General features: G+C 41.4%; 1 protein-coding gene across 1 annotated transcript; it reads left to right on the top strand.

Annotated features, from left to right (window-relative positions):
* Positions 1–214: 214 nt before the first annotated feature.
* On the top strand, positions 215–9,177 carry LOC143322036 (tryptophan 5-hydroxylase 1-like). Its single transcript, XM_076732939.1, has 11 exons — positions 215–467; positions 3,320–3,466; positions 3,629–3,812; positions 4,016–4,116; positions 4,250–4,317; positions 5,579–5,775; positions 6,083–6,218; positions 6,432–6,558; positions 7,566–7,661; positions 8,315–8,448; positions 8,909–9,177. Exons 1-11 carry the CDS (start codon positions 372–374, stop codon positions 9,069–9,071), a joined length of 1,449 nt encoding a protein of 482 aa, XP_076589054.1. The 5' UTR covers positions 215–371; the 3' UTR covers positions 9,072–9,177.
* The last annotated feature ends 6,436 nt before the right edge of the window (positions 9,178–15,613 follow it).

The raw sequence follows: 15,613 nt of genomic DNA, 5'->3' as shown, positions 1-15,613 counted from the left end.
ATCAGTTACAATATTTTGGTGCCTCCTCTGTGGTGCTGTATGAAGTACCAGGCCATGTGATGTGTCAGCCGTGATGTTAATCATGATGATGTTAATCATCTCCCTCCTGCTGAACGAAATGCTCCCTCTCTCCTTGCACCCTCCCCTCCACTACAGCTTCATAAATACCACAGCATTTTGCTCTGGGCGACAGTACAGATGGCAGCTCTTACTGTAGCTGATCTCAAAGTCTTGTACTGCTGAGAGGCTGTCTTCCTTTCAGAGATCTCACTCTCATTTAGTTTCATGCTTAGCTGTAGCCAGCGCAGCACAAACAACTTTACTGAGCAATAATTATATAGTCCATTTCTTCCACTGATCTAGAGACAGGCATGTACGCCAAGAAGTCCAATGAACAGGGGCCACGCAGAGGAAGGTCTTTTGACTCGGTAAACTCTGCTTATGAGGAGAAACAGCTCAACAATGATGTAAGTAGCACTAATGATGATGTGTTCTGTGTCTCTGTGAAAAGCCTCAGCTAAAAGAAGAATGGCTTGTTTTTCACTGCAGTTTCAAGTTGACGTAACCTCTTCATTGGAAAGTTGTTTGACCACTAAGAGCAGATATGGATCTGTTGTGGCCCATTAAAGCTGTCAAATTATTTCTGTTAAATATATTTAAGTTTAGCAAAACATTATTTAAAGTCCAAATGAAATCATACTATTCCCTTTTTGCAGTAACAAAATACGACATGTTTTTAAATGTTGTCAAAAGTTTTGTGTTGTTAGAAGAAAGGAAACGGTCTTGGGGAAATATCAGAAATATCTGCTCTTTTTTTTATCTCAGCTAGCTGGATGGGTGTGTCTGTGTCTTGTCTGACTGACACTGTAGTCTACATATCATTGGCAGGCAGTGTGTGAGAATGAAGAGTAAGGACCGCACCAGCATTGAAATGGACCAAACTTACATTTGCAAGACAAGTACATTTACATGCTGTTTAATGTGCTGCAGCTGAGCAGCTTATTAGCTAACCTGCAAACTGATGTTGGCAGGGCACTTTTTCCCAGTGAGCATTTGTTTGGTCACTTCTTCAACAAGGTCCAGGACAAGACGTGTCCTCAAGTTAGATATAGTATGAAGGAGACTTAGCAGGACAGCATATACGTATGGGTTGTTGTGGCTCTCTCGTCTGTGGCCTAAAATATCATATATCACCGCTGGAGAACACCAGCGACAGGTTGTACTGAACCTTCATCCTCACATTGTTAACAAACTGTTAACTGTTAGCAAACTGTTTGCTCAGGCAACAAACCTCCTTGATTGGAAATCAGTAAAACAGTCAAAGTAAAAATGGGTCTGTCTGGTGAGGACGAGCTGTGTAAAACCATTGGCAGGAATGTGCATCCTGGTGCGCTTGCATCAGAGAAAAAAACCATAGTGGTACTAGAGTCTGAAAACTCTGCAGGGAACCTTTAACATGCAGATTGCATCATTCCGAAAACATCACACCTGACCACACCTTTTGCTAATTCTTTTAGGCACTTGGGAACAGCAAAAATAAGCTGTAAACATACATGCCATCATCTTTTTAAAGTTGCGTTACACATTCAGCAGACATAAGCATTCATTCATTGATTCATACAAGGCATTTCTGACCACCTGGCAAATATTCATCAATTTAGCTCTGGCTTGGTCTCCACGCCCTCCTGAGAAAGAATGTCCATCTAAATGTTCAACTATGTTTACCAGGTGGTCACAAATGTTGATGAGGCCATAAAGACATCAGGCCTGATGACATCAAACCCACATCAGAGGCTGAATAGGCCCCTAAAGCCCTAGAGATGCAACAGGCCTATTTCTAATGCTCACTGTTAATTGGTCTCCAGTATCTGTCTACTGAAGAGGATTCCAGGATGCACAGAGGAAGCAACAGAAAGACACATCAGTATGAGGGCAGGGATGATGTAAACAGTGATTTAAAAAGCTGTGGAAAATATTTGCCCCAACTCGAAATATTTGTTAATTTGTCTGATTTCTGTTATGGACTTATTATAAAGATTGGACATAATTATAAATGATAAATGTTTGAAGGAAGTTAATGAAAATAGTTATATGAACATTGATTTTCAAGCAAAGGTAATCTTTAACCTTTACCTTTAAGAGTGGCTGTAACAAGTAAAAGGGGAAGTGATGGAAGGTTCCAAGGAACTCGAGCAGACACAGACGACTCTGAAAGAGGAAGTACCTTGATCAGATTAGAAAGTTTGCATTGCAACAATTAGGGAAACATAGGTTCAGGATATGCTTTAAATTGGTAACATAAGAAATGGGGATTTTTGTGTCACGCTGTCACCTGGAGAGGCCACTCACACCATCTGTTGCTCCACCCGACACCCTTGTAACCGTCAGTAATCTGATAGAGGATGTTGTTTATAGAGACACCGGAAACGATATAAAAAGCCTTCAATTTATTAAAGTAACCGTAGTCACCTTCAGCTGGCAGAGGGCTCAGCATCGCTTTGATTCAATTTGTAGATTGATTAGATTGAATCATACACTGAGCAGAGTTTGGAAGGTTGCAACATCACCGTCGCTGATTTGTAAGTGCAATGACCACATCAGTTTATTATGGCTGAGATTATATACTTAACTTCAGTCAGACGCTATCACAATATTCGATCTGATTCAACATGTATTGATGCTCTTAAGTATTCCAATTATACAAGTATTGCAATATGATTTTACAATTTATTGCATTTTGTTTTCTTTTTTTTAATCTGCTTATATTTAGCTGTTCCTGCTCAGCAAACTAGTGCCATAAGAAAAAGGAAATAAAATAACAAAATCAACAGAACCCTGAAAACTGCACGCAGCACAAATGAGAGACGTTATGTTAACACTGTTCACATACGAAACTGAAGTTGAAAACTCTCCTTCAAAATCCTGAACTTGACTGCATTTAAAAGTGTTAAATAAAATGTACATGATGTATGTTAGCAATGTTACGTCAGCAGCTATTAGTTGATTTGCACAGAGCATAGGAAATATAAGTATGATCACATGTCGTTTTATGTGAGGCATGTGAAGTAAAATGGATCATTTATTAAGATAATATTATTATCGAAAAAAGAGAGCTAAAACTAAATCCATGAAGGTTTAAGTCACACCTCACTTCTCTTGGCCAGCATACATTCACAGTACTTCTATCTTGCTGCTCAGTGGGTCTGTATGTCAATAAGCATGACAAGTTTATTTATTTCAGGTCATGGGGAAATCACTGATGCATACAATGTGTATATATTTTTTAATTTTCTATTTATTTTTACCCTCAATGAATCAGGTTACATTCAGTAAAATTGATGAGAACCAGGACAACAGGAGCATCTCCACTGGAAGGCCCACCCGGTCTGAGAAAGGCTTTGCAACCATCATATTCTCACTGAAAAATGAAGTCGGTGGTCTTGTCAAGGTGCTGAAGCTTTTTCAGGTGGGTGTTTCATTTCAAGTTGTAAAAAGATGCTTTGTTACCCTTAAATCCATTACATAAATTGCTGAATGTTTCTTGGTTGAAATGTTCTCCTCTGGATGTTGCGTTTGATTCTGTTTGTTCGCACACGTTTGGTTCATCTTGCATGTTATGCGTGTGCAGGAAAAACATGTCAACCTCGTTCATATCGAGTCTCGCAAGTCCAAACGAAGGGATTCAGAATTTGAGATCTTTGTGGACTGTGACACTGACCATGAACAGCTCAAGGAGCTGACTCAGCTGCTGAGGAAGCATACTGATATCATTGACATTACTCCATCGGACAACTCCGCTCAACCTGATGAAGGTAGGCAGCATTTTGACTTCTGACTAAACTGATGTATGATAAGAGCATTTCTTTATTTGTGTTTAAAAAGATGCATAGCAGTAAATTCTATCATCTCAAGCATCAACATTAGTAGTGGAGAGATGTCTCAAATCTAATTCATACAGCTGTTCTGTCACTGTTATATCATGATTGAACCTGAATTGCATTGAATTGCATTTCAGATATGGCTGGTGTACCCTGGTTCCCGAGGAAGATCTCTGATTTGGATTTGTGTGTGAACAGGGTTTTGATGTACGGCTCTGAATTAGATGCAGATCATCCGGTATGTCGGACAGACACAGATGTTACGGAGTAGCTCTGATGCTTCTTGTCTAAAATGCTAGAAAGACAACTTCCACGTCTTTTCTTTACTTTATGAGACATCTTTCTGAAGAGTGAGTGTACTGTATTTGCAGGGATTTAAGGACAACATTTACCGTAAAAGAAGAAAATATTTTTCTGATTTGGCGATGAACTACAAACAGTAAGTCCCACTCTTTCTTCCACTGTGACGCATTTGAAATTATTTAATTTTACTGTGATGCATAAACTTGGCTTAGAGGACATATTTCAAAATGAGATGTATTGTCTCATTTTGGAGGGGATCATTGTTTTTGTAAGAAAAAAAAAAAAAAAAAAGTGTTATCGAAGTAACATCCGTTTCAGTGTTCTGTGGATATGAAGTTATTGGACAACTGCAAAAGCTTGCATATATCTCCCATACAGCTATCAAACTATCACCTCTTGAGGCACAAAGTGGTATTAGACAACAGGCTGGGCTGGGGCTAGCTGGTTAGCATGCTAACTCCAGTAGATAAGTCTGCAACGCAATATGTCTTTGACATAATGTCAGAACTGTTACTTCTTCACATTCTGTTGATGAGGTTAGTTGATATGATGCCACCCTTTCTCCGTGCCATCAATGTTCAAGTGTTCTGTTGTCCAATTAAGAGACAGCAACTGTAATGAATAATATAATAAATTTTAAAAAATAGCAAAGTGATGCCTCATGTTCCAGACTGATTATCTTTGTAGTCTGAGAGAGAAGGTCTAACTGCTGTGGTTGGATTCCCTTCCCTCTAACATTGACGGTCAGGCCTGAGACCCTAAAGTGACAATGAAAAAAGTTACATTTAAAATGCAAAGCTCAGAAGGAAATGCTCAACGGTGATGAAAATAAGAAAAGGGAAACATCAAATATGAAACTCGAAATGTGATATGCAAAAGCGTAAATGGCCTAAAGCTTTTTGTCATTTACCATTTTAAATTTCAAGCCAAAATGAGGAGGCGCCTAAAGGCTGGAGGGAGGGTTTGAAATAGCTAGGCTGCAGAGGTGACACATGGACAGCAGGGGGAGCGGACTGTTAAAGGTACACTGCAATGAAAACAGAGCAAGTAGAATAAGCAGGGTCACTGACAATTGATTTGAGTCTTGTATTTAATTTTTTTCATACGATTTATATGATCTATAACTGCCTAGTATTACTTTGCTTACTCTATTTTGCCTGTTACATCTTGCTTCCTTACTCTACATTTCTGAAGATGTATTTTGGAGTTGTTTTCTTATATATATCATTGTATTATTTTAAAGGTGCAGTCCATTTGTTCTTGTACAAGAAAGTCTAACTGTGTATAAACTGCCTATTTTCGTTGTTTTTGTGTGTGTATGTGTGTGCTGAACTCGTCTTTTTCACCTTCAATTTGATTTAATTGTCCTGGTGTTTCTCCCTCTTTCTGTTGGTCAGCGGCGATCCTATTCTTCGTATAGACTTCACAGCAGAGGAGGTGTGTACATGGGGCGTGGTGTACAGGGAGCTCAACAAGCTGTACCAAAGCCATGCCTGCAAAGAATATCTGAAGAACCTCCCTCTGCTGACCAAATACTGTAACTACAGTGAAGACAACATCCCCCAGCTGGAGGACGTCTCACGCTTCCTCAAGGGTAACTGTTCAAACCTAAGCCAGCTTTGCTAATGTCGAGTGTCTGAGTAAATAATCTGAGAGAGCAACGTGTGAAACAGCAAATACCATGATTGAGTGCTCAAACCAAAGCTGAAGTGCCCTCTGCAGCAGTTTGTCACTAACAAGATGTCAGTGCCACAAAATCTTCAACTTCTCCCTCAATAAACACTCATGTTGACTGAGTGACTTATAGTTTTTTTTTGTTTTTTTTTCTCATAAAAACTTATCTTTGTGTGTGTGTGTGTGTGTGTGTGTGTGTGTATGTGTGTGTGTGTGTGTGTGCCTAGAGCGCTCAGGCTTCACCATTCGGCCGGTAGCAGGGTATCTTTCGCCCAGGGACTTTCTAGCAGGTCTGGCCTTCAGAGTATTCCACTGCACTCAGTATGTCCGTCACAGCTCCAAGCCTTTGTATACACCTGAACCGTGAGTAGACACACACACGCACGCACACACACACACACACACACACACACACACACACACACAAGAACATAGCACTTTTGCTTAGGACTTCCAAAGTCACACCAGACTTTGATTATGAATTCTTTTATGAAGCACTAGCTGTGTTTACCTTTTCAAATGTGTGTGTGTGTGTGTGTGGGTGTGTGTGTGTGCGTGTGCGTGTGTTTGATGCAGAGACACATGCCATGAGCTGCTGGGTCACGTCCCTCTGCTTGCTGAGCCCAGCTTCGCCCAGTTCTCACAAGAGATTGGTTTAGCATCACTAGGAGCTTCAGATGATGCTGTACAGAAACTGGCCACAGTGAGAAAATACATACACACACAGACACACACAGACACACACACACACACACACACACACACACACACACACACACACAAACATACAGACTAAACCTAAAAAGGTGGATATGTTTTTTTGTCATTGACTCTTCTACATGAACATCGATCAGTTGCTGTAATGATGTAGCACAGTGTAACTCTATAAAAACATATTTTGACTGCTTGTGTGTCTCCTAGGTTATGAGGTGCTACGCTCTTTAGCAGCTGTCATATTGCAAGACAGCTTGCTATTGGTCAACGGCACAGATGTGTGTTCATTTTTTTGTGGATGTACTTTGCCCCACAAATGAATCCACTAGTTGGCTTTTTCCCCTGGACAGAAGTTATTCTGGCACAAAATGTTACCGTTTTGAATGTTGGTGTGACCAGGCCTTCAGGGTTTCAGCAGGGGCGGGGCTCGCGGACAGGCAAGCCAGGCAGTTGCTTGGAGCCCGTGGCCACTTACTTACAACAACGATTACTGATAGGCCTGGGCTTTAGGGACCTCTGTTGGTCCCTGGACCTCACTTTGAGATCCACTAATCTATTTTTTCAGTATTCATCTCAAATGTCCCAGAAATTGTGCAGTTATGTGTGCAAAAACCAAATTTTTGCAGCATGCATGGGTGGGTTGGGGGCCCCAGGGATTTCTTGCTTGGAGCCCCAAGAGACCCTAGCAACGCCACTGGGTTTCAGCGTGCATTGTCAGTATAGCAATAGAAAGTACTTTGCATTTCTGATTAATTAATGTAGTGTAGCACCATAAACCACCCTTAAACCAACAAGGCACAGTGAGAGTATTTCAAGTGTTAAGAATAAATGGAGACAGGACAAACAAGGATATTAGTCGATTATATATTTATATTTTGGAACATTTCTACCACATGCACAAACACACACACAACTTATGCAGTGACATCTATTACTTGCAGTCTCATGCTGTGTACGAATGAGATGATTTCAAAGTTGCAACCTGTTTTGTTCTAGTGCTATTTCTTCACAGTGGAGTTTGGTCTATGTAAGCAGGATGGCAAGCTAAAGGCCTATGGAGCTGGACTCCTGTCCTCCGTCAGTGAGCTCAAGGTGACGTATGATCCTCTGTCTATTTTATATAGTGCAAATGCGTCTGCTGCACTTCTTGCCTACAGTCTGTATTTCCATATGAGAAAGCCTGAGGTTCTTAACCATGCATTCAAAAATTCAAAAATTTCAACAAAGTTTGGTGAAAATGTGGTCATTTATAAATGGCGTCAGATTTGGGATCATACTGTAACTCCTGGCCTGAAAAGCATTTTCTTGTTATATTATATTTGCTGTGCTAAAATCAAACCACTTAGTGTAAATATAAGTATTTGTACATTCTGATGATCCTGATTTCAATGAATGAACCCATTCTGACTGGGTTACTGCTGTGTTAAGAGGAAAATCTTAGCTATCTTTACCACCACTTATGAGGGTTTTTCTTGGAAAGACAAAACTCCTCACATTTTTCCTTTGTGTGTGTCTGTGTGTCTGTGTGTGTGTGTGTGTGTGTGTGTGTGTGTGTGTGTGTGTGTGTGTGTGTGTGTGCACACGCACTAATCCAGGTTACTGTGGCCCAGTTATAGTACTCACATGTAGTGGGTCAAAAACATGTTACTTGACGAAGTAGATGAACACAGGCATTATCTCACAATGTAAATGTGTCTAATGACTCAAATGTAAATCTCACCACATTCTGTCTCTTTCTTCTGTAGCATGCTTTGTCCGGCAAGGCCAATATCCTTCCATTTGACCCCACAGCGACCTTTAACCAGGACTGCAAAATAACTACATTCCAAGAAGTTTACTTTGTTTCCGAGAGTTTTGAGGAAGCCAAGAACAAAATGAGGTCAGTGGAATCTTCCTTTGTAAGTGCAGTCCTTCCTTAATTACGGAGCTATAATCCATTCTCTATCAAGTTTTTACAGCATCTTCATTGGGAGATATCATTTGCTTTCTTTCCAAGAGATGCATGAGAGGATCGATATTACTCTCGCGTCCATGCATAAAGTATAGAGCAATAAAGAGGTGATCAAAGTCCCAATGTAACATTGACGTAAGAGTGGTATCAATCTTCTCATCTTACTTTTGGAAACAAAATGAATGAGTGCATTCCCCAGTCAAGCTATTTCTTTTCTAAGGGCATCTACTGTATCAGAACAGTAGTGGTCTCCATGCTGTGACATTCCCATTCCCAAACACCTTTGCTCTAATAATGCTTTGCTCAAGGAGGTAACTCAGTGTTGTTGTTGTAGTATGTTGATACTATACTATATTTATTGATATTAATGACTTTGCTGTGTCCACAGGGAGTTTGCCAAGACCATTCAGCGTCCATTCACAGTACGCTACAACTCTTACACCCAGAGTGTGGACATCCTGAAGGACACCAGCAGTATCAAGAGCATGGTGAAAGACATCCGGCATGATCTGGACATTGTAGAGGACGCCCTGAACCGACTCAATGCCTGAGAGTCTGAGGGGGCTGTCAGGAGGGTCAGTAGAGGCGAGCCGGAGTTGGAAAGGTTTGGGTGAGGATTAGTTGGTTGGATAGCCTGAGTATAAAAAGGTGGGAATGTGTGAGGTTGGATGGGGATTGGAAGTGGGGAAGGTTTCAGGCAAATAAGAATACTGACCTGAATAAAGATGGTGGTTAGGCTGAGCTGCTGAGTTCTAATCATACAGTACTTAGTGCCTCTGTTATGTGACAGGTCTGTCAGTGCTGTGTACGGCTGCAGAGGGCACTGGGCCTCACGTTAGGCTTGATGTGGCGAGAAAGTTGGGACATGATTTGGATGAAGCTGTGCGGAGAGTTTACTGAAGTCACCAATCCACATAATTACAGCAATTATGAATGTAAACTCCAGATTTTCTGAAAGAGCCAGTATATTTGACTATTTTGAGCTTAATACAGAAGTGCCTGAAATCCAAATCAACTCCAATGGTTTAAATGGATACAGTCCCATGTCAAATGTCAGTGCAAATTATTGTATTATTAATACTCACACCACCAAACTGTCTTGAGTTATCCCATGATGTCGCAAAGATGTCGAATCTTCCCGAGTTTTCCCATCCATTCTATGTGGCACACATACCCAGTCACCACAGGAAGTGACAGAGTCAAATTCATTTTCATGTCCTCACAAAACTTGATAAAAATGGGACGTACATCCAGGTCATGCAAAAGAAGAGGAAAGTTCTATTATTTCTATACAAAATAAAAGATGGGATACAGCTAATATGATCGCATCTATTTTGGAGTCTCAGCTTCTCTGTTTCCTCGGGCAGTTAGTTTGGAATTGATCAACAGCGCATTACATTTATGTGTTAAATATACAAGTTGAAAAGCAGCACGCAAACTCTGCAAGCAAATCTACAAACTGTAAAATACATTTTTTTTTTTGTCAGAAATGTCACTGCGCAAAAAGGGAGATGTACATGCCCAGCTTGTTCTAAGAAATGGTCAAATCAGGCAAAATAAGGGAAAACTCCTGCGCTGGTGCACCATGGTTATGTCAGGCCTTTAAGTTCACAAGATCTTTTCAACCAAGACCACCTTCAGAGGTGTGGTGACCCCTAATGCAGCTGCTGCTGCTGCCCACTTCACAACGGTGTTCGTCACAACAGTGCAAACATTGGTTTAGTCTGCAGCAGCAGTGAACACTTGTCCTGTGTCATGCATCATGACTTTTTTTTTTTTTTTTTTTGTCTTGACATGTGGCCTGAGACTAGATCATGTTGGGTGGCCTTACCACCAGAAGCTTAAAGCTGGGCTGTATGATGTAGCCTGGGAACAATCATAAAAGTAGTGTGATAGTGATTGATTTCTCCTGTCACATATGACTGCAAGTCATATAACATGTGCAGTAATAATGTCTTGGCTACATGAGTAACTCACTATTGTTGTTATTTAATTTGTAAATTAATGTGACTGAATTTTAATAACTGTATGATAAAGTTCAAACTTTGTGACCATAAATTGAATATGAATGCTGCCAGTTCACTGTGTTATGGTGGATAGAAACAAACAGAGTTCTTGAAGTTAATTGTTTATGCAGACCGTATGCACAAAAGATTGAAGCCTCTATGACCTGCTGATTGTTGGATAGTTTTGAAGTCTTTTAGCACAAAGATTTTTCTTACTCGGTTATGAAACCTGTCCACGTTGATCAGTCAAAACCAGATTTCACCTCATGACTGACACACGACCATAGATCATGTCATCGTAATTTAAAAAATCAATTATTAGATATAAACAAGCTCGGAGCTAACATTTGAAGATCTCCACCAAATCTGGTAAAAGTAGCTTAAATCAGTTTTGATGTATGAGAGTTTATGTGAAATGGAGCATATCAACACAGCACACATTTTTAACTACAGAAAGAAAGAACAGAACTCAAAATAGAAATGAACAACATTTGTACAGCTCAGTCCAGTCCTTCCATGTGTGAAATGTGCTTAAGATTGGATCAGATTGGATCAAGACTGTCTCTAGATGCGAGACAACTTGAGCAGGTCACTAAAACCAGATTCACTGTCTGTTAAATTAGTTAACCTGGTGTCTTGGCCTGATTGAGCACATTGATTATATTGCCTCCAAGATGGGAAAGGGCTATTTCAAGGGAATGTTCTGCATTGTTCCATCTTCTGTTGTGATTTATGCTGTTAGGTCACTTGTTCTGTCACACTTGGAGTGCTGCCCAGTCATCTGGTCAGGTGCTGCTGAAGATATCTAAAGAAGACCCTACAAACTGTAGAGAGCAGAGCAGCCAGATTAGCTCTTCATCGTTCTCTCCATTCCAATGTGTGTGATATGCACAAAAAAGCGTCTTGTCTGTCTGTGGGGGAATCAAGTGTTCTGTTATTCATGCAGACTGTGGGTGGAATGGTACGCCACACTTCTTTAGTGATAAGCCAGCACACACTGGTTTTGTCATATGACGCGTCAAGTGGGTGCTGTTCATCTGGTGGCACCGACTCCACGAACACACTGCAGGATGAGACCTGTCCTGTCCTGTCTGGAATATGCTCTCTGACAACATCAGACACTTTAAAAACAGATCAGATTGTTTTTGTTTCCTTTTTGATGCCATGTGACAGTGGGGCAATTTAGTTTCACTGTCGGTTGCTACAGGTTGTAGATTCTTGTGTGAAGTTACTTGTTTTCTTTTTGTATTTGGCTTTTATTGTGCTTTTTTGTTGATACTATGTGACTATTGTTCTTGTTGTGTAGATTAGCGACCACTTTGTGGAAGCTAATGGGGACCCCGGTAAAAAATAAACCATTACCATTTGTCAAGCAAGAGTGTACCATTATTTTAAAATGATGGTGGTTAAATAATGTGACATACATGATCAGATTTTCCCTTCATCACTGCCCAGTTTACGTGTTTAAATGTCTTTATTGAGATAAGACAGACAAAGCTAGTCATCTTCAAGCTGACAGTGAGATGTTACCTCATTTAATACTCAATTCTTCTAGCAAAACTGATGTAGAATAGTAGATAATATGAATTTTGTTCTTAGTAGCTGTTTAATAACACCGCCCCTTGTGGTCTACAGGGATCACTTCAAAGCCATTAGTTCAAATGAATGCACCAAGCACCAATATGCACCAACTGTGTTCCATGATTTTCCTCACGAGGCAGGAGAAGTAAATCACAAAAATGGGCTGTAATTCAGAAAACTAAACTGAAAGTCAAATGAAGTCCTGAAGTACAGAAAGTAAAACTCATTTAAAAAGTGAAACTGAAATAGATAAGACTAAGTCAGTAACCATGTGGATTTCCATATGTGATGTGATGGGCTTCTCTCTGGGCCATCAGATCATTTTTTACCCTGATACACCACAGATCTGAGTCCTACTCAACCATGCAGCTTGTGTCATCACAATGAAAATAATTTAGAAGACAATTCTTAAAACAGGAAGGAAATGAGCCAACTAATAGACAGTAAATTGAGTCACTGTTCAGGGGTAATTTTACTTTGGTCTTTCCAGTGTAATAAGATGACTTTATCTGGTAATGCTAATAGTTGTTGATAGGGTGTTGAAATGCTGAGATCTAGAATGTAGGAGAGCTGTTTAATGATCCCCATCCAACAAAAAACTATATGGATGTGCAGTGCTAAAACGATAGAAGTTGTCTGATTAGTTATTTGAGCATGGCCTGCATTCATCTGATTCTGTGTGTCCCACAAGCTGTAGTTTGTCTGTCATTAAATGAATTGTATATAAGATCTCATACAGAATTTGTGATTTTTGCTATTGCTTGATATATAAAATGTAAAGAAATGATGTTCATATTGTTGTCCAGATAGTCTGTTGTCCATTTGTTAGTCTGTATTACAATGGAGGAATTTATCCTGGACATCCATCCATCCATCCATTTTCTATATCTATCCCTTTTGGGGTTGCGGGGGGGCTGGAGCCTATCTCAGCTGTCAACGGGCGAGAGGCGGGGTACACCCTGAACCGGTCGCCAGTCGACTGCAGGGCAACATATAGAGACAGACAACCATTCACGCTCACACTCACACCTAAAGACAATTTTTAGAGTCACCAATTAACCTAATGAGCATGTTTTTGGTCTGTGGGGGGAAGCCGGAGTGCCCGGAGAGAACCCACGCATGCACGGGAAGAACATGCAAACTTCACACATGCAAACTTGCGACCTTCTTGCTGTGAGGCATGTGCACTACCAGCTGCGCAATCGTGCCGCCCCTTATCCTGGACATGCATCTGTAAATGTGAGACAGAAATTTTCTGGAATGCAGAAGTTGTAATTTATAACTGTGTGCCTTTATTACTATTAGCACAGTGCTCATGTGTGCAGATGCAAATTCATCAAAGCCTACTGACCGCTAAACCAGCTGTGATCTGCTGCAGCTGTCATCAGATGTCATTTCATCTGATGCTTCAGAGGAAACGATGTCTCATTTCTCTAAAACCATATTTAGATGTTTCATCTCTCTTCACACGGTTTCTTCATACATCCTTGTGGGAAGGACTACGACCCAAAGAAAAAAGCACAAGTGAGGGAAACATGGATGCAAGAGAATGATCCGGCAAGACATGGACCCAGAGGACACCAGCTTATCACCAGTTAGGATGTGGAGGAGGTGAGATACGCCATCTATAAATTCTATGTTTGCATTATCAGCACTATGGACATGAAGGACAAGCTGAGGACTCTAACCTCTTTTGAAAGAACTATTAATTCTAAGCCCCGGTTTTTCAAAGTTTCAGGCATGGTTGATACTAATAATCTTAAAAAGATCGTGCTGACCATTCTGGATTTCTGCAGTGGCTCCCTTGCTGGAATTAATATGGAGCGTGCTAACCAGTCCGCTAACCTCCTGTCAGCTAGCCACCAGCCTGCTAGCCACTTACCAGCTCCAGTTCCTGAGTCAGCTGGACTCTGCTCTAGAGTCAAACAGCATCCAGGCTGCTAGCTTCCAGCCAGATGAGCAACCATGATCATGGAACCAGCCAGTCCCTGCCTGATCCTGCTCCGACACCACCTTCTGGGAAACTCTCCAGATGGGAGCGTGTCTCCTGCTGATGTCATGCCTCTTAGTTGTCCAGCTCCTTGTCCTCAGTGTTGCCCAGCTCATTGTCTTCGCTGCTGCCAAATGCTGTTGAGTTCCTGCTGCCCAGCAACATGGCAGATCCGCTACTGGTACGTTCGACACCCACTCCTGGTTCCCCATCAGTGCTCTGGCCATTACCAGCTTCTGGTTCCCCATTTGTGGTCCAGCATCACCTGCTTCTTTGCTGCAGCAGCCTGTTGAGCTGTAACAGCCACTGGTTCTTGTGATGTAGTTGCCCCCAGTTCTGGCTGAGCTGCAGCAAACCCTGGTTCCTGGCTGTCTGACCTGGCTTCCTTTGGAGGGTTTCCACCTTCACATTCAGCCTCCTACCTGGTCTCCACAGAGTTTCTGTCTTCCCTGCTGACCTCCTGCCTTGCCCTTACAGAGGCCCCAACTTTCCTGCTGGGCTCACTTGTGCATTGCGTCACCAGCATCCATGAATTCATCCAGACCTGCTCCATCCGTCGGCTCTGTCCCCTCATCACCCATCTGTCTGCCTCCTGGCTGCTCTTCGGAGCAACACTGGCCATCTGTTGCCCTCCCAAGCAACTCTGCTTCTCCAGCAGGCCATCCACTGGAAGTTCATTGTTCACCAGCTCTCCAGCTTCTGGGTAATCCACCTGAGGTCTCCTGCTCCATCCCAGTCCAGCTCTCCATTCTTCTGCTCCCAGGCCACTCTTCCCTTGTCTGTCTTATTGAACCACTGTGCTGGCAGTGAAACAAGGGTATTGTGTTAAAAAGCACAAAGTCATTCATTGTCTTTCTGGGAGTTTATTCTTACGCCTGCAGACGGACTCCTCCTTGCCGCCTCGAGTGAAACAGGAAGACAATACATTATGTTGTAAACAGGATGACATTATCATCAGAACAATGTCAGCACAGTAGGCACATCATAATGTGTTGTTCAGTCAGGACAATGGTCAATCAGCAGCTTCGATCATGCTGGATATTCCCTTAATCAGTAGATGAGTACATACATGGTGTCATGGTTAGCAGATTAACACATACATACACCTAATAAAATGACAGTTAACCATTTGGCTTTAAGGTAGTGAATGCTTACGACTGAGTAAAGAGAAGATGAAATCATTCGGTTCACGATTGAGGAACAGAGAAGATGAATAATAAGAAATCCCATTACAAGAGTCCTACTGACCACTGAAAGTGCTCATTCGTTCCATCTTGCTGCTTCCTCTTTGACGCCGTTTATCCCCATACATCCGATTTTAGATGTGATGTTGAAATGGTCAAAATAGTTGTGAATTTCCCTTGGGGATGAATTAAGTATCTATCTATCTATCTATCTATCTATCAGGGCCAGTACAGCTGTCCACCTGCCTCTTTGCCTGCTTATGTTGACATGGGGGCTAAAGTCAACCACATCCGTTCACATGGACTTTTATGGAAAAGAATCAATTACAATA

The sequence above is a fragment of the Chaetodon auriga genome, chromosome 1, assembly GCF_051107435.1.
Source record: "Chaetodon auriga isolate fChaAug3 chromosome 1, fChaAug3.hap1, whole genome shotgun sequence".
NCBI lineage: Eukaryota > Metazoa > Chordata > Actinopteri > Chaetodontiformes > Chaetodontidae > Chaetodon > Chaetodon auriga.
Note: the sequence above shows the minus strand (reverse complement) of the source record. Positions and strands in the feature narration are given on the sequence as shown.